Raw genomic sequence first — 23,621 nt, forward strand, 5'->3', positions numbered from 1 at the left:
CCAGGATCCAGCAGTGTGTGATGTAGGTGAAGGGGCCCATGAGTGGTTCCAATGGGGAAGAGCAAGAGCTTCAGAACATGACTAGGGAATCACACAGACCTGGGTTCAAATCTCCCCTCTGATCTTAGGAAACCAACTACTACTAACAGGTAATATTAATCACCAAGGATGTACGAGGCACTTCCTAAGAGCTTTTCATGCATCAAATCAGTTAAAAGTCACAACAGCCTGGGAGGCAGGCATTATTATCTGCATTGTACAGATAAGGAAGCTGAAGCGCTGAGGTTACTCAGCCCTCACAGACAGAATGTGACAGAGAATGGACTTGAACCCAGATACTGTGATTTCAAAATTTGGTGCTCTGAATTTTAAGATTAACATTTACGATAAGATTAAAAACTGCCTCCCTGGTGGTGCAAGGGGTTAAGTGTCAACACTATGAAGCTATCCACAGCCACTGCAGCACGAGTTCAATCCCCCGATAGGGAGCTGACCCACATGGCGCAGCAGACCTCTCCTGTCTTGCCAGCTGCTCCCCTCAGCAGTGTATTTTGGTGGATCCTCCAGTTCTGCTCCCCACTCTGTCTCACCCTCTCACCCCCTCCCCCCTGCACCTCTGGCCTCTACTCCAGCTCTTGTATGCATAAATAAAATATTTTAAAAAAACATTAAAAAAGAGCAAAAATTACCAATCTAGATGAGAAAATACCACACCCCAGGGGCTAAGGTGTTCTTTTTTTCTTCTAATATATTATCTTATTTAAGCATGACTTGTGAGGTAGTGAATATTTAACCCTTTTTTAAAGATGGGGAAATTGAGGCACAGAGAAGTCAAGTAACTTGCCCAAGGACACAGGTAGTAGGTTGAGCCAGGCCTTGAATGTGGTGTGGCTGGGGTGCACATGGTCACAGGGAGAGCCCACTGGCCCTTCGGAAGCAGCCGTGGCTGGTTTTGCACCCACCCGGAGCAGCACCTCCTGTCCTCTCTGTCCCACAGCAGGGTGTGGACACTCCTCTGCCTGTTCCTTACAGGGGCTGAATCATCACCCCTCAGCTCCCCACCCCTGGGGCTGGGGGGGTGGGATTCTTTCATCTTCTCCATGTTAGGGTGTTGGCTAAAGGGCTTGGTTTGAGCAGGGCGTTGTTTCCTGAGGATTAGAGCCTGAGGAAGTGAAACTGAGGCCTGGAAAGGGGACAATCAGTGTGGTCCCCCCCTAAGGAGCAATTGCCAGTCAACACCCTCCCCTCACCCCCACCCAGACACTCTAGGAGGACTCCACTCAACTTTCCAGGGGGTTAGGTGAGAACTGGGTGAGGTTCTAGGGCTGTTTTAGTGGCAGAGGTTGGGTGGCAGGGCAGAAGGCTCGTATAGGCTTACACAAAGCACTGAGACAAAAAGCCTCTAAGCTCTAAATGAAATAGATAAATCTTAAATCATGCCCCTGCCTTAGATTTATGTAGCAATAAATCCAGTGTCTCTCGAGTTGTGAAGACACTTTCCAGTGTCTCTCGAGTTGTGAAGAAGGTTGGGCATATATCACGGCCCCCACTAGGAGAGCTGGGTGAGGGGTGGGTGGGTTTTCCCAAACCCTCAAAGGCTGTGAGTTTGGCCAAGGCCGGTTATGTTTAGGGGACACAGATGGTGCTGCATGGAAATAACTGTCGAGCTTCAAGATGGCAGGATAAGAAGCTCTCTCTGGGTGCTCCTGCTGTGGAGGGACTCAATCTGGGGGGCTTTCTGAGCCCCTGCTTTCCCATTTGTGACTAGGAGAGGCAGAGACAGCAGAGGGGATGCCGGACCAAGAGCCAGGAAAATGGAGCTTCCCTCCAGCTTGGTGGTTAATGCTACCTGCCTGTATGGTGGAGTGTGGAGCAGGTGTGGGTGGGTGTACGTGTGTGTGGTGTGTATATATGTGGGGTATGTGGTGGTTTGTGTTATCTGTGCTCTCTCTGGGCCTCAGGTCAAGCAAGTCCCTTCCAGCTCCACAAGCTAAATCTTGGTCCTCCTTTCCTTCCAGGAACCGCGGCCAGATGAGCATCCCCGCTCTGCCGTGGCTACATGCCTAGCACCTCCACAAACGACGCATTTTCCTACTCAAGTTTCAGGGTAGGACAGCATCCAGCACTGTCGGCGCAGATTCTCCCTGCCGCGCTGCCCCTGACTCCAGACGCGGCAGTGGCTTCCGAACTGGTCTCCGAACCTCTGACCTATTCTCACGGCCTGTCACTAATCTGCCTTCAGGTGCAGACCGTGCTGTTTCCTGGGGTCCTCTAACTGCCAGGCTAGGCAGGGAGAGGAGAGAGCTGCTGCCACTGGGCCCATCTCCTAATTTCTAAAGTCCTGCAGTTAAAGGCCTCGGTTCGTCCCCATGTCTCTGGGTTCCTGATTCAGATGGGGTTGTGGGGTGGGGAGACATCAGCGTTCCCAGAGGCGGCTCCACTCTGGCAGAACAAACTGCTCAAAGGCGGACGTGATGGGACCAGCTAGCCAGGCCCTCCACCTCCTCCTGTTCTTGCTTCCTGCCCCACCCCTCTTGCTCTGTCCTAGCCCCCACCTTTGCTCTCACCCCAGCCCCATCCAGCCTCATGCTCCCTGCCTGACTTTTCATGAGCTTTGATAAAAAAGCACCTAAGGACCAGGCACTTGAGGGGAGAAGAAGATGGGGCTACACCCCGACTTACTCACTTCTGTTGGCATTTGGGTCTGGTGCCCAGTAGCTGGGGAACAGGGTAGGGTGAGGCGGGAATCACAAAGGCCTCTTGAGAATCACCAAGTCCAGTTGGGGTGAGGCCTAGGAGGGGCCTGTTCCTCAAGGCTGGACCACAGGCCTAAAAAGTCTTTGTTCCCCAACCCCAGTCTCAGCTGAGCCCTGCTTGATGGGCCCTGCCCACAAAGATAGGGAGTCCTTCTGGGAAGGACTGAGGCCTCTGGGAGAGAAAACTATTTGGTCCTCACAGCCCTTGAAAGGCCTGGGCTTGGAGGCCTGAAGTGTGGCTGTTGTGGCTCTGGGACCTCAGCTGACTCCACTCCTCCCTCTCATGCCCTCCTTGGGGCCACAGCGGGCGGGATGCCCTGAGTGCAGCCTGTAGTTCCATCCAGTGGGAGGGCCCTAGAATTCCCCAGGGTCGGGACAGGAGATCCCAGGATGGGCATGTGGGTAGGGGTGCTGGGCACTGATTCTGGGGTGGGTTGGGGGACCCACCGTTCCCACGGAATGGAACTGATGCTGCAACAGGGTCAGAGTGAGGGCAAGGAAATTCTGAGTTGGGGTTAATGGAAAGACCCAGAGACCTTCCCCTCTGTCCACCTGAGACTGAGAGGACAGAGGGGACTGAATTCTGTGCCCCTCTTCAATGCTCCCCTGCCCCAGAGGGCCCAGGGGATAGCTGCACATCTTCCTCCTGTAGCCCAGGTGGAACAGGGCAGTGGTTGGGGGGTGGACACCATGTGCTCCGGACCTTTGTTTACACAACCTGCAGCTTGAGGCCAACCAAGACCTTGTGTTCGTTGCTAATGAGACATTAACAGGTATTTAGGCTCATGGTTCCTCCTCCCCATGACTCACAGGGGACTGAGGCAGCAGCTCATAAGTCAACTGTGCAGCCAGCCGAGCTTTGTTTGCCTTGTTCTGACAGTACCTCAGCGAGGCCTGGCCTGCCTCTCAGGTGTCCACTTACTCTGCAAACACCTGAGCGGGGCGGGGGGGGGGGGTTGTGTGTGCCAGGCACTGTTCTAGTGCAGGGGATGCAGTTTGAACAAGCCAGACAAAATCCCTGCCTCCTTAATTCTGCTGGAGGGAGAGAAGCAATAAACACACCAGAAAAATATATAGTGTGCCAGAAGATGAGAAGAGCTGTGGAGAAAAATAAAGCAGGGGAGGGGAGCAGAGAGTTGAGAGAGCGAGGGCCAGGGGATCCCCAGGCACCAAGGTCGGGCTGGGAGGGAGCTGGCTGAGCTCAGGAGCAGCAAGGAGGCCTGCGGGGCCGCTGAGCGAGTGATGGGGGATGAGAGGAGGTGAGGTCAGCAAGGGCCTATGGGAATGATGGCTGAAGGCCAAGCCATGATTTGACCAAGGGGTGCTCTACCCTCATTTATATTTAACAGGATCACTCCGGCTGCTGCACACAGACTGGCAGGCAGGAGGGGCCACGCTACTAGGAGGCCACAGCAAGAATCCAGGTGGGAGGTGATGGTGACATGGACCAGGGAGTAGCCGTGAAGGTGGAGAGAAGTGGTCAGATTCTAGATAGAAAGTGGAGTCAGCTGGACTTGGTGCTGGGCCAGCTGTGGGGTGTGAGGAGAGCGAAGGCGTTGAGGATGTTCCCATATACACACAGGGAAGGCTGTGGAAGCAGCAGGGTTTCAGAGAAAGAGTAAGGACTCAGTTTTATAGAGGTTAAGTTTGGGGTGCCTATTAGACTTCCAAATGGGGATACTAGAATTCCAGGGTGGAGATGTAAATTTTGGGATCATCATCATTAAGGCTGGAGACATTCTGAGTCCCCTAGGGAGTGAGCCAAGAAAGGGGTGGTGGCACTAGGGTCCCCCAGCATGAGCAGCGGGGCAGGGAAACCAGAAGGCTGGTGTCCTAGATGCCAATTGAAGAATATCCTTCTGAAGGGAAGGAGTGAGCGGTTGTATCAAATGCTGCTAAGGGTCCAGCAAGGTGAGGATTGAGAAATAACCATTAGATTTAGCAGCACGGAGGCCACTGACGACCTTGGCGAGAGCTTTTTAAAGAGGGTTAAGAGACAATGGGAAAAAAAAAGGAGACAATGGGTTATTAACTTCTTGTGAAATGTATGATTTGTGAATATCTTCTCAACAACAAAAGCCAAACAACCCGATTAAAAAAATGGGCCAAGGATCTGAATAGATGTTTCTGGGGGAGTGGGGGGTGGGGAAGGACACACAGCTGGCCAGCGAGCACATGAAAAGATACTCATCATCAATCAGTATTAGGGAAATGCACATCAAAACCACAACGAAAACCTCACACTTGTGAGAATGACCGTTATCACATTGATGATGAACATCATGGTGAGGATGTGAAGAAGCAGCAACCCATGTACCCTGTTGGTGGGAGTGTAGACTGGTGCAGTCGCTATTGAAAAGAGTCCGAAGGCACCTCAAAAATGTAAGCGCAGGGCCTCCCTGGTGGTGCAGGTGGTTGAGCGCCGCACTGTGAAGCTGTCCGCAGCCTCTGCAGTGCCGGTTCAATCCCCGCCAGCCTTGGAGCAACCCACATGGCGAGCAGGCTTCTCTTGTCTCGCCCGCTGCTCCCCTCAGCAGTGTATTTCAGTCAGTCTGCCTGTTCCGTTCCCCACTCTGTCTGTGGTGAAGCCTCTCACCCTCCCGCGCATCTGGCCTATACCCCGGTTCTTGTATAAATAAATAAATCTTTGAAAAACAAAAAAACAAAAATTTAAGCATAGAATACCACACAATCCAGTGATCTGTGTATTTATCTAAAGAACATGAAAACACTAATCCTAAAAGAGATCTGCACACATTAAAGAATTTATCTCCCTCTTTTCTCTGAGTTGTACATTTCCTCATTCCCCTTCCCTTGTAAATAAACCTTTTGTTAGCCTTTAAAAAATAAAAATAAAAGAGATCTGCACCCCCATGTTCATTGCAGCACCATTGACAAGAGCCAAGATGTGGAAACCACGTAAAGGTCAGTTGACAAATGAAGGATAAAGAAGATGTGTACATGCACCGTGCATACTACGAAGCCATCAAAAATGAAATCTCGCTACTGGCAACATGGATGAATCTAGAAGGTATGACGGTAAGTGACGTAAGTCAGAAGGTGAATGATAACTACAGTATGATTTCTCTCATATGTGCAAGGAAAAGAAATAGAGCCAAGCAAAAGCAAACTCTTCAATTAGAAGACCAAGTTGTGGTTACCAGACTGGCACTAGAACTGTCCACCATAAATTGTATGGTGGACAGAAACTAAGCATTTGGCGAGACTCATAATGGGCTGTATATAGACATTGAATTATAACGCTGTATACCTGAGACCTGTCTAACATTACAAACTGGGGCCTCCCCGGTGGCGCAGCGGTTGAGCGCTGGGTTGCAAAGCTGCCTGCAGCCTCTGCAGCGCCCGGCTGCTCCCCGGCCACCGGAGGAGGGTCCCACATGGCGCGCAGACCTCTCCTGCCGCCCGCTGCTCCCCTGCTCTGCTCCCCGCTCTGGCTCTGGTGAATTCTCTCACCCTCCCGCGCTTCTGACTGTACCCAGTGCTGTATAAATAAATAAATAAATCTTAAAAAAAAATAACATTACAAACTGAAGTTACTGAAGATTTTTTAAAACAAGAGAGAATGGGAGAAGGACTGGGACAAGAGACAGGAGAAGGAGAGGAAAAGAAACAGTATGGTTTCCAGTATGGTTTCCTTTACTGGAAGTTTCGCTCTACATGGAGGAGATAATGATAGGTCAAGAGCTTTGTTTTTCTTTTTTTCAGATGGTCGAAATTGCAGCCTGTTTCTATGTTGATGAGAATAAGCACTAGAGAGAGCAACACTGATGATGGTGGTGGTGGTGGTGATAGAGAAGAGTTGCTGGATAGTCCTCCCCAACCCCTCCCCATGTCAAACCAATAGAAGTGTCCTCTCTGAAGGGGAACACGGGGCACTGGAAAGAGCATCTGCTGGGTCCATTCCTAACTAGCAGCAGGACTTTGTGCCAACCCCTTAACACCCAGGGCTTCAGATGTGGAAAACACCTGTGACGCCCCCCTCCCTGGATTATGGTGATAGGTGTGAAAGTGCTTTGTAAAGTGTAAAGGGCGGAACAGAAGGATTAGTAAACAAATTCAGGGATTGCTGCTCATCCAGCCTTACTTGTATGCAGGGGGCCACACTCACCAGTGTAAACACGCCTGCTCCCAGCACGGCATACACTGCGTGGAGCCAGGGCACCTGTGGGCAGATGCAAAGCGAGTTTAGGCAGTGACTGTGGGGTGCTGGGAGGGAGTAGGGCTCTGTCCAGAAGCTGGAAGATATGGGCTACACCTCCCCCCACAGTGGGGGCCTTCTCTTCTCTCACCTGCCCAGAACTCCCCAGCAGTCCCTCAAAAGCCCCAGGTCTAAAGGGTCTTGATTCTTTATGTGCTCAGGGTGGGTGGGCGAACCCCAAGATAACACTGATCATGGAGGGCTGGCTGGGAGCCCCAGCCCACCTGGCCTGTCTTTCCTTCACATCACCCCAGGCTCAGGCTGGATGAGGGTAACTCATCCTTTGGGGGCCCTGTCATCCTCACAGCCTGGGTCTGGTCTGAGGCTGCTCCCTCCTTCCAGGGTGCAAGTAGCACTGAGGGACGCGTTCCTATTGTTTGTGGGGTCTGTCTGTTCCTCCATCCAGGAGTTCCTAGGCTCTGCTTGTGTAGGTTAGGGGCGCATGTAGCCAGGGACCAAGGGGGAGGTGGGGAACCATCCAGAGTCCCTGTCAACTGTGCACGGTGGGATTGCCTGCAGGGGCTAGGGCAGTGCCCCTTCCCGACCTCAGCCCTTCCACACACCCCTCCCTGGGCACCCAGCTGTGTGGGAACCCTATAAGCAGTGCACACTAGCTGTGTCCTCTGCAGGGCCTTTCCCCAGAAGATTCCTGGAAATGTGCGCATTCCATCTGACTGACATAAGTTAATAAAGGGCTCTTTGAAGTTCTGGCCCTTTCCTGTACCCACCCCTCACCCTAGATACACAGAGCGCCCCAGGCCCAGCTCCGGCCACTCCCTTTGTCAACAGGATCCTGGGAAGAGCCAAGAAAATGCTAGAGCCAACCCCGATGTCTTGGACCCGGAGCTAATACCCGGGCCTGGGCAGGATGGGGTGGGGCAGGGGTGAGAACTGCTCCCAGCCTGGCAAAAAAAGGGTGGTGGGGGCCCATGTGCCAACGGTGGCTGAGAGGCATCCTTAGCAGGGTACAACAGTAGCATCTCCTGGGCTCTTAGATTCAAACCTCAAGGCCCTGCGGTGATGCCCTCCGTCTGCCCCCTCCCCAACTGCAGGCCCTGAGTGCCTGGCACGGGACTGAGCCCTGAGCGTCCTAGCTGGACTCCCAGGCTGGACTGAGATTTGGCCAGCCCTGTGGATGCTCTGATCAGACAGAGGTGCGCCTGGAGCCCACTGCCCCTCCATGGCCTGCTCAGCCAGCCAGCCTCTTACCTGACTCCCCCAAGGCCTGGGGAGCCACTTCTTTAGGCCCAGTGGAGCTCCAGAGCTCCCTGCTCTACCTGGGGTTTAAATGCTCATACCCCCTCAGCCTCACCTCCCCGCTGGAGAAAAGAATGAAAAGGTGAAGCCGGATGTGGTGGGTGCCTGGGCCTGCCAAAAAAAGCCTCCTTGTTTGCTTGCTCCTGCTGCCAGCAAGTCCAGGGCAGGTGCCAGGGGGCTGGACAGGATGGCAGGCTGTGAGCCTTTGGCGCTGGGCCTTCCCTGGAGGGTGTAGGAGGAAATGGCACCCTGGGCCTGCAGGTTGCCCCCTCCCTCCTCGCGGGGCCAGCCGGGAGACCCAGAGACTCACGTATTGGAAAGGCAGGAGGACGGCCAGGATGAGTCCACTAAAGAACAGAGTCATGAGCAGCACGAAGAGCACGCCCTGGCAGGAGGTGAAGTCGAACTGCAGGGACAGGATGGGCGTCAGCTGCTGGGCCCCCAGGCCTGCGCAGAACGGCCCGGCCTTCCTGGGGACCTCACCAGGCAGTGTGCTGGCCAGAAAGCTGAGGCCCGCACAGTCCTGCCTTGTGCTCACCCCCAGAATCCAGGTTCCTCTCCCCCTCCTCTCCCAGGTGGCTCCCTCGACCCTCCGACCCTCCCCTTTAACCTCTCCCAGCCGGAGAATCCCAGCTTGGGGCCTCCCACTGGATCTGCCCACCCCAGCCCCAGGCCCCAGAACTGACCTTGGTCTGGAAGCTGAAGAGTGTGACTGAGAGGCAGACGAGCGCCGTGATGCCCAGGCACAGCAGAACAGACGTGGTGTTGTAGTAACTGCAGGTCCACCGGGCCAGGGGGTCAGCCGCCAGGCAGGCCTGCACACGGTGCTGCCCCACCTCCTCCCCAGTCCCCTCACCGGCAGGGCCTGATCGCAGACCTGTGCCCCCTGCTTCTAACTCCCCTTCCCAGAATCTTCCCTCTTCCTGCTTCCCCAGTTTTTCTACTGGGCCCTGCCCTCTCCATCCTGGTCAGGCTTCAAATCCTGTTAGAAGGATCTTGAAAAGTAACAGGAGGGTTTGTGCTGGTGCCTGGTGGGGATTTTCTGTGCTGAATGAGCAGGAGTCTGGGCACTTGTGAGCTGTGGCCTGAGGAGTCACCTTGTTCTCCATCCTACAGACCCTATAGGCAGTGTCCCGCAATGTCACCTGCCTGCCTGAACCCCTCTTCTATCCAAATGCTCCCAGGAGGGGTGGTGCTCAGGGGCAGCTCCCCGCAGGGTTTGGCCAGTCCCCTTTACCTGGACAGCATCCCAGTGAGGTAGGCCATGGACAGGGTCTGAAAGAAACAGCAGAACAGATGAGGGTTGTACAGCAGAACTCAGACTCTGTGGGCTCCAGACACCTTCAAGGTCCAGCCCTTGCACATATTCCCTGGACTTTGAGTCAGCTTTGCTCACACACTTATTTCCACACGTGGACCTTGCAAAGGGGCGTCCCAAGGGGCCCAAGTTGGCATCCTTTTCTTTCTTTTGCTGCCTGTCTCTTCCCCCCTTTCTAAGAGCTCTCCCTCCCCACTCTTCATTATCCATGTTCCACAATGCCACATGTGGTTTCAAAAACAAAACCAAAATGAAAAGGGACAGTGAGTGCAGTGGCAAGAGACTCGGTCCATTTTGGAGAAGGTGGAAACTTTTGTGTAGTAGTTGGGGTCAAAGTGTCCCTGCACCACCCCCCACCCCCGTGAGCCCACAGTGGCCATCACCAACCCAGGCTGCCACCCTCCGTCTCTCCTCCTCCATCCTCACTCAGACACCCCCAGGTCACTTACAAAGATGGTCAGGAGAATCAGGTTCCAGGGGAAATGCCTCCTGTAAGGCAAGCACCAGGGTCAGAGGAATGTGGGGGTGCCGCAAAACAGGCTGGCTTCCTCTGCAGGGAGGGGGTCTCTGCCCAAACCTAACCCCACACCTGGGATCTTCGTCTTTCAGTCATACTCCCCAGGTACCCCCGTCTGTCTGCCCACCATCCCCCACCTCACAGGTGCCGAGTGAAGGAGGGAGGGGCAGGTATTCTGATGGAGCCCAGGGCAGGACGGGGCCTCTTGGTGCACAGCACTGGTGGAAGACAAGACAGGGCCCAGTCTCCCAAGGTCCCGCTCACATTCCCACAAACTTGACCATCATACCTGGGTCCAGAACAGCAGGCCAGGGTCAGGTAGGTCGCAAAGAACACAGCACTGTGAGAACAGATGGACGGGGGATCAGCCGGCCCACTGTGAGGCCCCTCCACTCAGCCCCCTGCTCATTCTACGCTCTACTCCACCTGCCCACAGGTGCCAGGCAAGGTGCTGGGGGTGGTGGTGAAGTGGATTAAAGCCAGGGCCACCCCAGAACCTGGCAGTGACAGGTGGTGGTCCAATTCCAAAAGAGGAGAATAGGATGAGCTTCTAGAAATACTGAATTTTGGGTGCCACGGGAGATCCACTGCGCGTTCTAAAGTGGTCTGCGGACACTAGCTGACTCCTTCAAAGAAAGGCTCGTCTAGAGTCTTCCGAGGGCAGGAGCAGTGCTAACTTCACAGACATTAATGAATGAAGCGCGCTCTGTGCTTTCCAGCTGAGCGGCAGTGAGGCCAGTGACTTGCCCAACATCAGGCAGCGACCTCACAGCAAAGGCAGCGCTGGGACCCAGGCACCTGGCTCCAGGGCTGGGTTATACCCATGACCCCACACTGCCTCCTTCAGGCCCCATCGACCTGTCACTCCCTTCAAGGCTCTTGTTTATTGTCTGCCTACCTCACTAGGCTGCACGTTCAGCAGGGGTAGAGCCCTGTCCTGCCAGCATTGGCACAGCATGAATTTCTGAACCAGGTGGCCCTGCCCACTGGGAGACTGGCAGGGAGCTCTGGCAAAACCCAGAGATGGGACTTGGGGACTGAGGATTTTCTGGACAGCAGGCCAGTCCAGAGGCCAGTCCAACTGGGAGCTGAGACTGAGGACGCAATGACTCCAGCAGGCCTGCGCATGCCTACTTGGGTGGTGCCATGGCCAAGGGCAGTGCCCAGCCTCAGTGGGCCCTCAATGCGGCACCTGCCACCTTTCCCCATCTCTCCTCGGCCATCTCCTGTCCCCACAGCAGCTGTTCCAAACCTCCTCCCCCAGCCACAGCCTCCCAGGCCGCCTTGCTCTCCTGCCTGGTGTGATGTCCCAGGAAGAGCTGAGATGAGGTGGGGCTCACCGGCTCCCTGCCTGCCACCTACAAACCTCAAACCTCACCTGTGCACCTGCCCTTCCTTCCTCTCCCTCCTCCCATCCCAAGCCAATGCCCCCAGCCTGAGGCCCCATGCCCTCAGGTGCCCCGCATCATTATGAAACCTTTCTCCTGCTACATCTCCTCCCGCAGGCTCCTCCTCAAATGTTTTCCATCTCTAGCCAACATCTTCCTCAACTCTAGCTACTGCCTCTGTTTTCAGGCTAAAAGCCAAGATTCTTGAAAGAGTTGTCTCTGCTCAGGGTGACTTTCCATCTCCTGATTGATCCCCGACTCAACAAACCAGCTCCAGCCCCACATAACCACACCTGGCTCTGCCGTGTGGCTGTGACCTTGCTAAGTCCAATTGACACTTGTCAGTCCTTATCTAGCCTGACTTAGCAACATCTGATCGCTCCCGCTGTTTCCCTGGTTCCAAATGACACATTCTTGGGTTTCCTCCTGCCTCCCTGGCCTCTCCTTCATAATCTCGTCAGAGTATCTCTAAGTATGCCTGGTGCCTTCCACACAGGGTCCTGCAGAGGTCATCTCCCCGCATGATCTCCAAGGGTGAGCTCACTTTATCAGCACACCCATGTTGCAGATTTAGATTTAGATTTTCCTCCTCAGCCCCAGGGCTGAATATCCAACTGAGAAACACTCAACAGGTCAGACCCAAACTCAACCCTTCGCTGACCCCCTGCATCACCTGTTGCAGAGGAAGTTGCGCACCCACCGTCACCCAGTCAGCCATAGCATCATCCTCGATCCTCTCCTTCCCACATGCAACTAACTACCCACCGGATTCGATGGCCCTACCCTTCCCTACTATCACCTTTTCGGTCAGGCCACCTCTAGCCATCTGGTCATCTTGCCTCTGGTCCTGCCTTCTGCCCTCCAAACTCCTGGCAGAACTGATCATGTCGCTTTCCTGTGTAAGATTCCAGAGACTGGCAATGCCCCGCACGACCCACCCTGCCTTCCTCTCCAGGCCTCCCTACCACGCTCCACCCCTCCGCTCTCCTCTCTCACGCCCCACACCACCTTCTCCTGCTGCTGGCCAGGATGCCTGAGGCCTGGGCTCAAGGGGTTTCCTCTGTGAACCAAGGGTAAACCTCGACCTAAGCCTGCGCCCTCACACCCCCCCCCACCCTCCAGGTGGAGCCCCTGGGGCAACCTGCTCACCATGTCCCTGCCCACCGCCTAGCCCCAGGCCTGCCACTGTGGCGCTCTGTAAATACTTCTGGAGGGAATGCAAAAGAACAGGGCAGGCAGGGGATGAGGCAAGCCTTGTGGGTTTGGTGACCAGAGAGCCCCGCCATGTTTAGCCTTTCCTGTCTTTAGGGGTTCCAGAGTATGGGCTGTCACGGTGACGGAGGTGTTCTCAGGGCCAGGGCTGCTAAACATCCTGCCTCTCCAGGAGGAGTGGGGTCGCCCTGCCCCAGTTGAGAAACATCCCGGCAACTGCTCGCTTTTGGTGTCGCTTGAGTCACTGGCCAGCCACTTTGACAATGATGGCGGCAATAGCTCGCTCTCTGTATGCAGCCTCTGTGTGGGTCCTATCTCCCGGCCAGATGGGGAGATTGCTGAGGGATGGGTCCAATCCCCTTTTCTCTGATCTAGAGCTTCTCAGCCCTCCAGGCAAGTGGCTTGGCTAAAGGGCAGAGAGACTGACAGCCTGGGGCTCTGGGCAGCCTGTGGCCCCAGCTTGCACTGCTCTCTGTGACCTGGAGCCAGTGACTTCACTGCAGAGCTCCAGCTCCCTCCTTTGTAAAACAGGAATATTGGCACCAAGTCACTGGGCTGGAGCGAAGAAGACTGAATGAGAGACACACGTCCAGTGTTTAGCATTAGCACGGGGCCTGGTGCAGGGTAAGACCTTGAGGATGGGCGTTATGATGATAATTAGAGCCTGGCTGACTGACAGTTTCCTGGAGAAGCTCTGCGGCTTCCACCTCACACCTCCAGCTCTGGTCTCACACTTTTCCTTCTCTGCCCAAGCCCCTCCCACCCACTGCCACGAGGCCTGCGGTCCCCACCACTGTGGCTCATAGGGAGTGATCAGACAATAAGGCAAGAGCCTCTGAGGGAGATGACTGGAGCCTTGGGAATCAGGGGTGGGGGGTGGGTGGGGGTGTGTGTGCTGGAAGGCGGCCACCCAGGGGGTAGAGAGTGAGTCACTGGAGAAGGGAGAAAGACCTACTTGCATGTAAGAGCCTGGGCCCCAGGGCCTGGACTGGAGCCATGGTCTGTTTACAGAGCGTCAGGACATGGGAGTGAGGCTCTGACAGAAGCCAGTACCTGACCTAGTGTCCTCCCCCAGCCCCCAACTTGTCCTGCTCCAGGATAGTTCTAGGCCCTGGGGAAGCAGCACAGAGGGGAATGCATGAGCTTTGCAGTCTGAAAGACTTCGATCCTGGCTATGCTGATTGCAAAGCAATAACTTCTCTCTGAGCCCCAACTTCCTCATCTATAAAATGGGGTTAATAGTAGTATCCACCTGATAGGGTTGTCGCAAGGGTCAAATGAAAAATATCTGTAAAGCACTTAGCACAGGGCCTCACACATAGAGAAGCAGCTGTTCTATTCTTATTGCTATTAAGGGCGCAGTGTGCTGGAGGAGGTGAGACCCGCGAGATCTCAGAGGCAGACTGGGGGGCAGGAAGAGTAGAGGGGTACAGAGGGGACAGGAGAGGATGTCCTGGCCACAGGCTGGCTTTCTAGAAGCAAGGGAAGCATCCTGGGAGCGAATGCCCAAGCACCTTGAAATCTTGAAAGCGTTGTGGTGCCCAAGGAAAGCACAGTCTGCACTTCCGGGTCCTCCTAGTACCTCTGTCTGTGCCAGAGATGCTGAGGAGGAGGGAAGCGCCACCCCACCGAGGTCGGATCTCATGGCCGCCCTCACAAGGTTCCTTTCTGGCCCCACGCACTGAGCCTGCCACCCTGAGCTGTCTTCTGTCATCATCTGCTCAGGACAGAGTCCCAAAGACCCTCCCAGAGAAGACCTGGCCAGGGTCTGGGGACTCCATTCTCAGGGCTCTGGAGACTGCCAGGCAGTGCAGACGTGTCAGGAGTCATGCCAACCTGCCATGTGGGCTGGTGGGGGTGCCAGTCCCTGGGGCCTCATTAGTTTTACCATACAGTGCCTCCCAATTCCCCAAGACACACGCCTCCCTGCCAGTTCTGCAGACAGGCCCTCTGTTCTGTGCCCTCAGAAAGGCTTTGGGTGGGGGCCTCCCCGGTGGCACAATGGTTGAGCGCTGGGCTGCAAAGCTGCCCACAGCCTCTGCAACGCCGGTTTGATCCCTGGCCAACGGCGAGGGTCCCACATGGCACACAGACCTCTCCTGCCGCCCGCTGCTCCCCTCAGCAGTGTACTTCATCAGTCTGCCTGTTCTGCTCCCCACTCTGGCTCTGGTGAATCCTCTCACCCTCCCGTGCTCTGACTGTACCACCCAGTGCTTGTATAAATAAATAAATAAATCTTTAAAAAAAAAAAAGAAGAAGAAAGGCTTTGGGTGTGAATGTCTCCTTCCCTGGGACTCCAGCTTGGCTAAGCCACTTCTCTCCTCTGCTCTGAGGAGCCCTGGAGGCCAGGAGAGTCTCCTTCCGGTCAGCTGCCGGTGGGCTGTGTTAACACCACAGCTACTCTGGGGCTGCTCTAGGCTTGGGGTAGTTGAGAAGGCTTTGAGCAGATCCCACATGCCCACCTGATCCCCATCCAGAAACAGGCCTGGGATGGCTGTAATGTGAAGTCCCTTGGCTGGGCATTCAGCGCCCACATCCCAGCAGGCCCCACTGCTCTCTGGTGTCCCGGCTTTCCCTCAGGGAACCTTCCCACCATCTGCCAATGCAGCCTCCAACTTAGCAAATGTTCCACATGTGCTCTCCTGCCCATGCTTTTGCAAGCCACTCTAGTCCCCAGCCACCTAGGTCCATCTTTTGAGGTGCATCCAGTTGGGGACTGGGGGCTCAGGGGTAGTGGGCCACACTCCTCTTCCCCCATCCTCTGCACACTGCTCTTTCATATGCTGTCTGTTCCCTGTTCACTACTTTACGGCAGCAGGCCCAGCAGGGGGGCTGGGTTCACAGCGGGTGTGAAGGAGACTACACTGTTGTGCTCTGAGCCCAGGACAGCTCTGGCCTGGAACTATACAGCATGACACTTACCTACCCAGCTAGGAGGGTGAGAATCACCTACACCATCACACCTCTTCTCTCAACTACCTGCATTTCCTTCAAAAGTGCAGGACAAGAGGAGCCGAGGGCTCAGAAGAAGGGAGTCTGCTGCACAGGGGATTAAGAGCACAAGCCTCAACTTGAATCCTGGGTTTGAATCCCAGCTCCACCACCCACTAGCTAAGTGACCTTGGGTAAATTACTCAACCTCTCTGAGCCTTAGTTTTCGGAGGTAATTATACTAGTTGACTTGAGAATCAATGCAATACTGTGCATTAAGTACATGGAACAATGCCCAGCCCTTATTAGGCACTCTGTGATTAATAATTTCTAAGTATTAATAACAATGCTAATGAAGCAGCGACACCATCTGTGTGGGCCAAGGTGTCCCAGCCCCCTTCCCTTCAGAGTTGAGATCTGGGTCTCTCTAGTCATGTGACCTACTGGAAAGCCGATAAAGATCTGGCTCCCCACCTCGTGCAGGCACCAGACCTATGGCCACCTCCTCCCCTCCCCCTCACACCTAAATACCCCAGAAGGGCCCCTCTGTCCATCTTTTGCTTGGATTCTGTCAACAGAGATTTCCCATCTTGTGCCACTGAGGATTCTCTGGAGGGGAGGGGCTGGGAACTGGGGTATACTCACTAGGACGCCCAGTACCAGCCTGGGTTGGCCTGGACATAGTCTTTAACAGGGTCACTGCAAAGAAGGGAGAGAGAATCAGAATTGAACCAATGACTCTATTTCCAGCTCGACATCCGTACCTACTCCCCGGAAGCCACAGGACTCCAGAGGAGGAAAGGAGGGAACTGCCTCCATTGGCTCAGGGAGCCCAGCCCCAGTCCGGGCTCGGAGGTCCCTGGGTGTGGGCTGGTGGGCTGGAGAGGAATGGCTGCCTCACAGACCCCTGCAGGCCCAGAAGGCACCTGGTCTGCCCCTCAGGGGGTGGAGGCCCCCTCTCTGCCCTTGCTGAGGTTCTTCCCAGCGTGACGTCTGCAAACTCACATCCTTCTCCTTGGGGAAGCTTCCGAGAGAATGACTCTAGGTGCCCCACCCCAGGCTTGGCCTTGGCCCCCCGCTGGAAGGTGCTAGGCACAATGCCCACTCACCAGAAGGTAAAGAGAGCCACGACGCTGAAGGTTACCAGCAGCTGGATCAGTAGGATGGTATAGACCTGTGGGTAGGAAGGGGTTCTGTTGAGCTTGGGGCCCTGTTTGAAGCCAGGGAGGCCCAGGTCCCAGCAAGACTCGGGAAGACCCCAGTGTCCTGGTAACTCAATCTATTCTCCAGACCCTGAGCCCTTCATCCTTCTTAGGGGTCACTGGAATGGACCGCAGACATGGTGAAAGGGGAGCAAAGACTCTCTAGAGCCCCCACCCACAGGAAAATGTGCCCCATGGTATCCAGAGAGGAGAGACTCCATGCTTAGGTGTGATGGGGGCTTAGGTGTGATGGTAAGCAAGGAAATACTGCCCCACAGGCCAGCAAGCTCATAGGTAAAGGGATACCCCAGCAGGTTAGGTCACAAGCTTCTCCAAACCTAGAGAAATTGGGGGAGAAACCTAGAGAATTGGGGGAGGCAGTTACCTTTCTGATGAAGACTCTGCGAACTTTCTGGTCATCCCAGCTGTAGGTGGTGAAGAGCTCATGATCTCCAGGAAAACCATGCTCATAGCTGGAGCTGCTGCCTGGGGGGGCAGGAGGACGGCCATGAGGACTCCCATACCTAGGCTGTCCCCAAAGGCTGCTCCGAGCTCATTTTTGTCAAACCGGCTCTCTAGACTGGCTGGAGCCTCTCTCTCCAGTTCCTCTCAAGCCTCCCACCCCACCCCACCCAGACCTCTCTATCCCCTGTTGCTTCTGGTTTTTCCCCGAGTCCTGAGAATGAACTGTCTTCTCCTGTCCCCTTCCCTCCACTCTGGCTGGGGCTCCCTGGGGGCTAAACTCTCTCTCTTGTGTCCCCCATCCTGATCCCAGGACACTGGCTCCTTTGAGGCCAAGGATCAGAGGGTCAGCCACTTTCCCGAGGCCACTAACACATCCTAGGGTCAAAAGTCCTGACCCCAGGTTGCTCCTAGGCCCCTGGGCTGGGGATTGGGGATTTGTTGGATGCGGTAGACATGCCAGTGCTGCAGCTGGGAATCAGGGCTAGGGGAGGACGGGAGGCAAAACAAAGCCAAGACAAGAGCAAGAAGTGGGGTGGGTGAAGATAGAAAGTTCTGGGGCCTGGTCCCAGAATTCAGGCTTTCAGAAGAGCGTGAGCCCCACAGTGAAACAGATGCACATGTGAACCCCCCCCAGTGAGACCGACCAGCTGGGTGACCTTGCGCCACCACACTTTCGGGCCTCTTCTGGTCTGTGATGTGGATTAATGGTTCCCACAGGGACCAGACGAAAGCCTGTGGCTCGTGCCTGGTGAGGACTGTGCCACCCTCTTCTTTGCACCCCTTGTTTGGGCCACTGCCAGTGCTCAGATGTACCTACTCTCCTCCACAGCACACACCCATTCCCCTGACCTCCGCGGCTCCTCAGCAGTCGTCGCCATGTTGGTCTTTAAAGGTGGCGGTGATACCCCCCTGCTCCGCTCTTCTAGGGCTCCCCACTGCCTTTTACTCAAGTTCAAGTTCCTGAACAAAGCCTCTCCGAGCAGAGCCCTCCAGCTGCCCTGCAAGTCCCCTCTGCCATTTTCTCCAGCCTGACTATATTTTTACAGCCATGTGCTCTCTCGCCTCTGAACCTTCTATTCTCTCAGCCCTGAACACTCACTTCCCTTCTCGCCACGCTCACTTCAGGGTTCACGCAGACACCCCTCCCTCCAAGCAGTCTTCCCAGACTGGCAGGCGCTCTCACCACATCTGCTCCACTCTGTGGTTGTCGCCCACTTACCTGTCTACAAGGGCAGCTCCGTGAGGGCGGGCCTTGCCCACGTGCATCCCCAGAAACGAGCTCAGTGCTGTCTGACACACTCTGTAGTGAGCATTTGTCACACGCTGAGTGAGCTGCCTTCCTGCCCCAACAGTTCTTAGGAAAATATCCTTAAGCATCCAGTCCTGGCAGCCGGACATGAGGAGCCAGGCAGAGCGCAAGGCCGCGGCAAGCCTGGAGCTGGAGGCCCTCACCTGCTGTCCTTCACTCCCCGTCATGCTCTGTCTGTCTCTCACCAACTTCCCGACAAACAGCACGGGGGTAGGGGGGGCTGGGGGGAAAGGAGAGAGAAAGCAGCCCATGGTGTATAGACCTGTGGGTAGGAAGAGGAAGTGTTCGGGGACAGCCAGACCTTCATTGGCCTTCCAGTAGGTCACAAGGTGGTAAGTCTGCTCGGCTCTGGACTGAGGGGGTTTGTAGTGAGAAGCATGGACCATGGTAGTCTCTTCTTCTTGTGAGTAGAAGTTCTGCCTGAGGCATTGTCCCTGTGATCCCTTCTAGAATTCTGCTGGGGGAGGTGTGGGAGGAGCTTGCTAAGGTGAGGGAGAGGGGCTGGGGACCACTGAGGGGGCAGGAGGGGTTGAGGAGGATTTGAGGAGGGTCCCTTCCCTATAGCTTGTGAACAAGTGTTCTCAGCTCTGAGGTAAAGCTCCTGCAGGCTGCTCAACCCAACAAGGGCCTCCACCCCAGTCACTTGGTCTGCAAGGAGCTGGCATCAGCCTGTGTCTGCCTGTGATGTGTACCTAGACACCGAGAAAGTGTCCACATGCCTTCCCCAGGTCATGACCTCTTGCCCTCAACAAAGGAAGGGAAGAGACAGGAGATGGGGGAAGTGGATCCTCAGATCCTTGACCCTAAGAACCTTGGGGTCTCCATCGGGATGTATCACCATGAAGGTTTCAGACTGGGGACAAGGAAACAACACTGTGTCCTCCCCGCTCACAGGACCAGCCCCAGTTAAGACGTGGCCAGCCTGCGGCCCCTTCCCGCACCCACCCTGATGTCTCCCATCTTTTTCTGCATTCTTTCTGCCTCGGAGAGCTTTTCTGGACTAGCCCCTTGTTTCTCTCCACACGTTCTCCTCTATTCACCCTAACTCAGTGACTTAAAAAATCCCCACTTCCCCACCCAAGAGTGCTCTGAATGTACCTGTCCCTCTTCATGCAGTCCTCTTCAACCTACCCTCAGAATTGTCCTCCACCTCCCAAGCCTTTGGCCACAGAGCCTCATACAACAACCACACAGTGCATCTATTTCTGGGCAACTTCTACCCAGGATTCCTTCCCAGGCCCACATTGCCCCTGATGCTCCAACTTCCAGAAGCTGAGAAACTTACTAGGGTCCACATAGGCCCAGCTAGGGTGGAGAGGCACAGCCGAGGCGGGTGGAGGAAAGGCCCCAGCCTTCAGCCCCTCCCCAGAGGTGGCCTCCTCATAGGAGGGTGGGGCCGAGGGCACTGCTGGAGCCTCCTTCTTCTCACCAGTTGCCTGCTGCTGCCCCTCGGTCCCGGGGGCCTTGTTAGCCACGGAGAGCTGTGGAGTAGAGGCAGAGAGACAGTCACCAGGGACAGGATGTCTTCCAAGCCCTCCTACAAGCCCCTCAATTCCTGGAATTTCCATGTCTACTTGCTCACCTGTACTAGGAAGGATCGGGGTCACACAAGAAGCTCCCTATTTTATTTTATACATACAGCACATAAACATAATTTTTACATTTGATGTCATATGCATATATGTGTATAATACACATTATATATGCATATATACAGGCATACTTACATATTGTATGTGGCATGCATATATGTGCATGTGTGTGTGTATATATTCTAGTCTATATATAGGAATATTATTTAACATTTTTAAAATTTGTGTGTGCGTGTCAGAGAATTGGGGTGTAGACCAGAGGTGGTGTGGGGAGTGAAAGGGTTCACCAGAGCCAGAGTGGGGAGCAGTACAGGCGGATCTACTGAAATACACTGCTGAGGGGAGCAGCAGGCGAGACAGGAGAGGTCTGCTGCGCCATGTGGGTCAGCTCCCTGGCCAGGGATCAAACTCAGGCCATAGCAGTGATTGTGCTGAGACTTAACCCCTAGGCCACCAGGGAGGCCGCAGGAATATTATTCAACCTTTAAAAGGAAAGAAATTTTGCCAGTTTTGACAATATGAATAAACCCGAATGTCATTACACTATGTGAAAAAGGCGAAGTCTTGAGTGATCTCACTTATGTGTGGGAACTAAAATAATCGAATGAAGCTTAGGTGGTCAGCAAGGGCTGGGGAAGGGAGATAATGATCAAAGGGTACAAAGTTTCAGTTATACAAGATGAGAAAGTTCTAGAGATCTAATGCACAGCATGGTGACTAGAGTTAACAATACCGTATTGCCTACTTGAAATTTGCTGAGATGATAGATCCTAAGAGTTCCTGCCTCCCTGCCCCCCACACACTGTTAACTGGTTTGCATGTGATGACATTTCACAATAAATGATATATTAAACTATTAGGCTGCATAATGCATACCATTTCTATTCCTCAATTATAGGCCAATAAAACCAAGATTTAAAAAAAGAGTGTCTCCTTGTTTTATAGATGTAAAAACTGAGTTCCGGAGCGTTGGGCCGGCCAGGGGCACAAGCTGCAGCTAGGGTAAGAAGTGAGGATGGTGCAAGGGCTCAGGAGCGCCCACGGCCATGGTCACGCCTCCCAGGCCGAGACCGACTCTGATGGTTCCATTGTTTTCCTGGGGTGTAGGAAAGAGTCTGGCACGAGTCGGTCCTCAAAAATACTATTAAATGAAAGGTTCTCCCTCTTCATCTCCCTGCCTGCTTGCAAAATAGTTGTATTTTGACCCCGGTTTTAACAAGGGTCTCAGAGCCACATGGACCCACCGCTGGCTGGAGATGGCCAAGGAGTATCGGGATGGGGCAGGGAAACAGAAAGGGGGGAGCAGAGGAATGGGGTTATGGGGCACAGGACAGGCCAAGGGTCCTCCCTGGCCTCATCTTATAGGGGCTCCAGTCCCTCCCCTAAACCAGAACAGAATCACAGACTATGACTGCTGGAAGGGGTCTCCAAAGACATTTTATTCAGTCCCTTGCTTTTATGGGTGAAGAAAATGGGGTCCAGAAGAAAGTGTGGGTGGCAGATGGAAAACTCAAGTCCAGTATGCTCAAAAAAGCCCCGGCCTTGCAAGAGCTTAGCTCTGAGGAGGGCTGGGTGCTGAATGATGCCTTCAGGGCAGGAGAGGCTGGTGGAAGGGTGGCAGGGAAACTGCAACATCAACGGAAGGATCGGACCTCAGAAAATGGGAGGTCTGGCTCCAAAAAAAATGTGTTCAACCTGAAGGGCCACTGGGGAAGGCTGCTGGCACGTGCAGCTAAGGTAGCCCAGGTAGGGAAGGTCTGGAAGATCTCTGCTTCCATCAGCCCGAAGGACTGGAACTGGAGGGGGCTCCATCACCAGAGAGTCTGTGAGCAAGCTGGGGGTGAGGGGCACCAGAGGCAGGGGCCCAGGGCCCAGCAGAAGTGAGGACACTTCCTTTCCCCACTGTGAACACTCCCCACCACCACTGCCCACTGGCCCCCCTGCACACTTGCCTCCTTGGGGAAGGACCTTAGAACCAGGCCTGTGGTCGAAATGGGGCCCTGGCTTGTCTTCTTCCCTCTTGCTCCCCAACATCCTTCATCACCCAGGCCAGAAGAGTCATGCCCAGGAAAAACCATTTTAGTCACTGGAAACAAGGTGCTCTGAACCAGACCCAGGGCTTGTGCCTGGGCAAGGATCATCACCTCTGACTGCAGCTCAGGCAAAACTGGTCCTCCTCACCAGCCCCCACAGTGCCACTCAGCACCCCAGTGCCTCCTGGGCCCTGCCACCCCATTACACACATCCGGCATTCCCAAGTGAGGTCTGCCCAACAGCAGGAGGTGGTATCACCCAATGACATCATTTGAGACTTAAAAACAGGGAGAGGAGGGTCTGACAGGCCAGGGACAGATGCCATTGGCTGTGAGGTTATCTCAGAGAAAAGATGGGGTAGTGTAGGGGAGGTCTCTCTTCTGTTTTCTCTGCCCAATCCTTAACACCCCCAAACAGAGGGCTAGAGGACCCTCCCCCTTAGCCCCATGTCCTGGTGGTTGTATAATTCCACAGGCTGTTGATGTTATATAACCCTACCAGGCCGGCCAAGTCTCTGCCCCAGCCCCTCCCCTTCATTTCAGGCCTAAAACTGGAAGGAAAAAAAAAGAAAAAAAAGATGTCTTATCCAGTCCATTGCAGCACCATGCTCCGCCAAAACAAAAACAAAAATTAGAGCTTCCTGATGCAGGGTTGCCATAGTAACCCCCCAACCATAGGGAATATATCCAGATGGAAAATCATGACAGGGCATCGGGTGGGGGTGTTTCTGTGGCGCGTGTGAAAGATGAGCGTAAGTGGTTGGGGCTGGGACTGGACCTGGAGGGGGTGCCCCATAGACACTGCCCCTTAGGACTCACCCTGCACACACACACAGGCGTGCACACCCCAGGCACCAGCTGACTCCTTCAGAGGCCTGGGCACCAGAGAGGGATCTTGTGATGCCAAAGCATGGGGGTGGGGGTCGGGAGTATGGGTGAGCCTGGTGGGCAGGAAGGGGCCTCTCCACCCCATTCCTTGAAACGCCAAAATGTCCTCTGACTTCAGGAAGGGCCAAGAGGACCTTTGCATAGGACCAAGGAAGGATGCTCAGAGTGGTCCAGAGAGCTTGCTCAGGATGACAGGGAACAAGGAGCAGGATGGAGGATGGTGCAGGGGTGGGGGGAGATGCAGGTACCTTTCCCTGGGTCATGCTGTCGTCTCTCTGGGATGGGGTCCCTGAGGCAGGGGCAGCCGCTTGGATTACCGCAGCCTGCCTGTGTCTCTTCCTTCCTCCGCGTGGGTTCTAGCAATATCCACTGCAGCCGGCCAGGCAGACAGGAGCGTACCATCAGGCGCAGAGGGGAGGGTGGGTGAGGAGGGGGCCAAGGAAGGTGGGTGGCTGCTGCGGAGGCCTCTGCGGATTTGCCAGTGCTTGGGGAGGAGGTGGCGCCCAACTCCCGCCTCCCCTGCTCAGTCACCCC

General features: G+C 54.8%; 1 protein-coding gene across 4 annotated transcripts in view; it reads right to left on the bottom strand.

The window, feature by feature from the left end:
• Positions 1 to 23,621, bottom strand: part of FAIM2 (Fas apoptotic inhibitory molecule 2) — a 38,942-nt gene that overhangs the window by 7,919 nt on the left and 7,402 nt on the right. Inside the window, exons 1-11 of one of the 4 annotated variants that reach the window (XM_037514697.2) lie at positions 23,336 to 23,516; positions 19,860 to 20,055; positions 17,186 to 17,286; positions 16,708 to 16,772; positions 16,244 to 16,297; positions 10,357 to 10,407; positions 10,000 to 10,039; positions 9,470 to 9,507; positions 8,919 to 9,006; positions 8,543 to 8,638; positions 6,886 to 6,939 (exon numbers count right to left, since the gene is read on the bottom strand). In XM_037514697.2, coding sequence (XP_037370594.1) covers positions 6,886 to 6,939; positions 8,543 to 8,638; positions 8,919 to 9,006; positions 9,470 to 9,507; positions 10,000 to 10,039; positions 10,357 to 10,407; positions 16,244 to 16,297; positions 16,708 to 16,772; positions 17,186 to 17,286; positions 19,860 to 20,055; positions 23,336 to 23,350 — 798 coding nt within the window. In that variant the 5' untranslated portion in view covers positions 23,351 to 23,516. Of the gene's footprint in view, positions 1 to 6,885; positions 6,940 to 8,287; positions 8,455 to 8,542; positions 8,639 to 8,918; positions 9,007 to 9,469; positions 9,508 to 9,999; positions 10,040 to 10,356; positions 10,408 to 16,243; positions 16,298 to 16,707; positions 16,773 to 17,185; positions 17,287 to 18,875; positions 19,054 to 19,859; positions 20,056 to 23,335; positions 23,517 to 23,621 lie in introns of those variants that run through there. The other 3 variants (XM_054696602.1, XM_054696603.1, XM_037514695.2) reach the window with 3 other exon arrangements.

Source organism: Talpa occidentalis, unplaced genomic scaffold (genome assembly GCF_014898055.3).
Source record: "Talpa occidentalis isolate TD23 unplaced genomic scaffold, MPIMG_talOcc4v2.1 talOcc4.16, whole genome shotgun sequence".
NCBI lineage: Eukaryota > Metazoa > Chordata > Mammalia > Eulipotyphla > Talpidae > Talpa > Talpa occidentalis.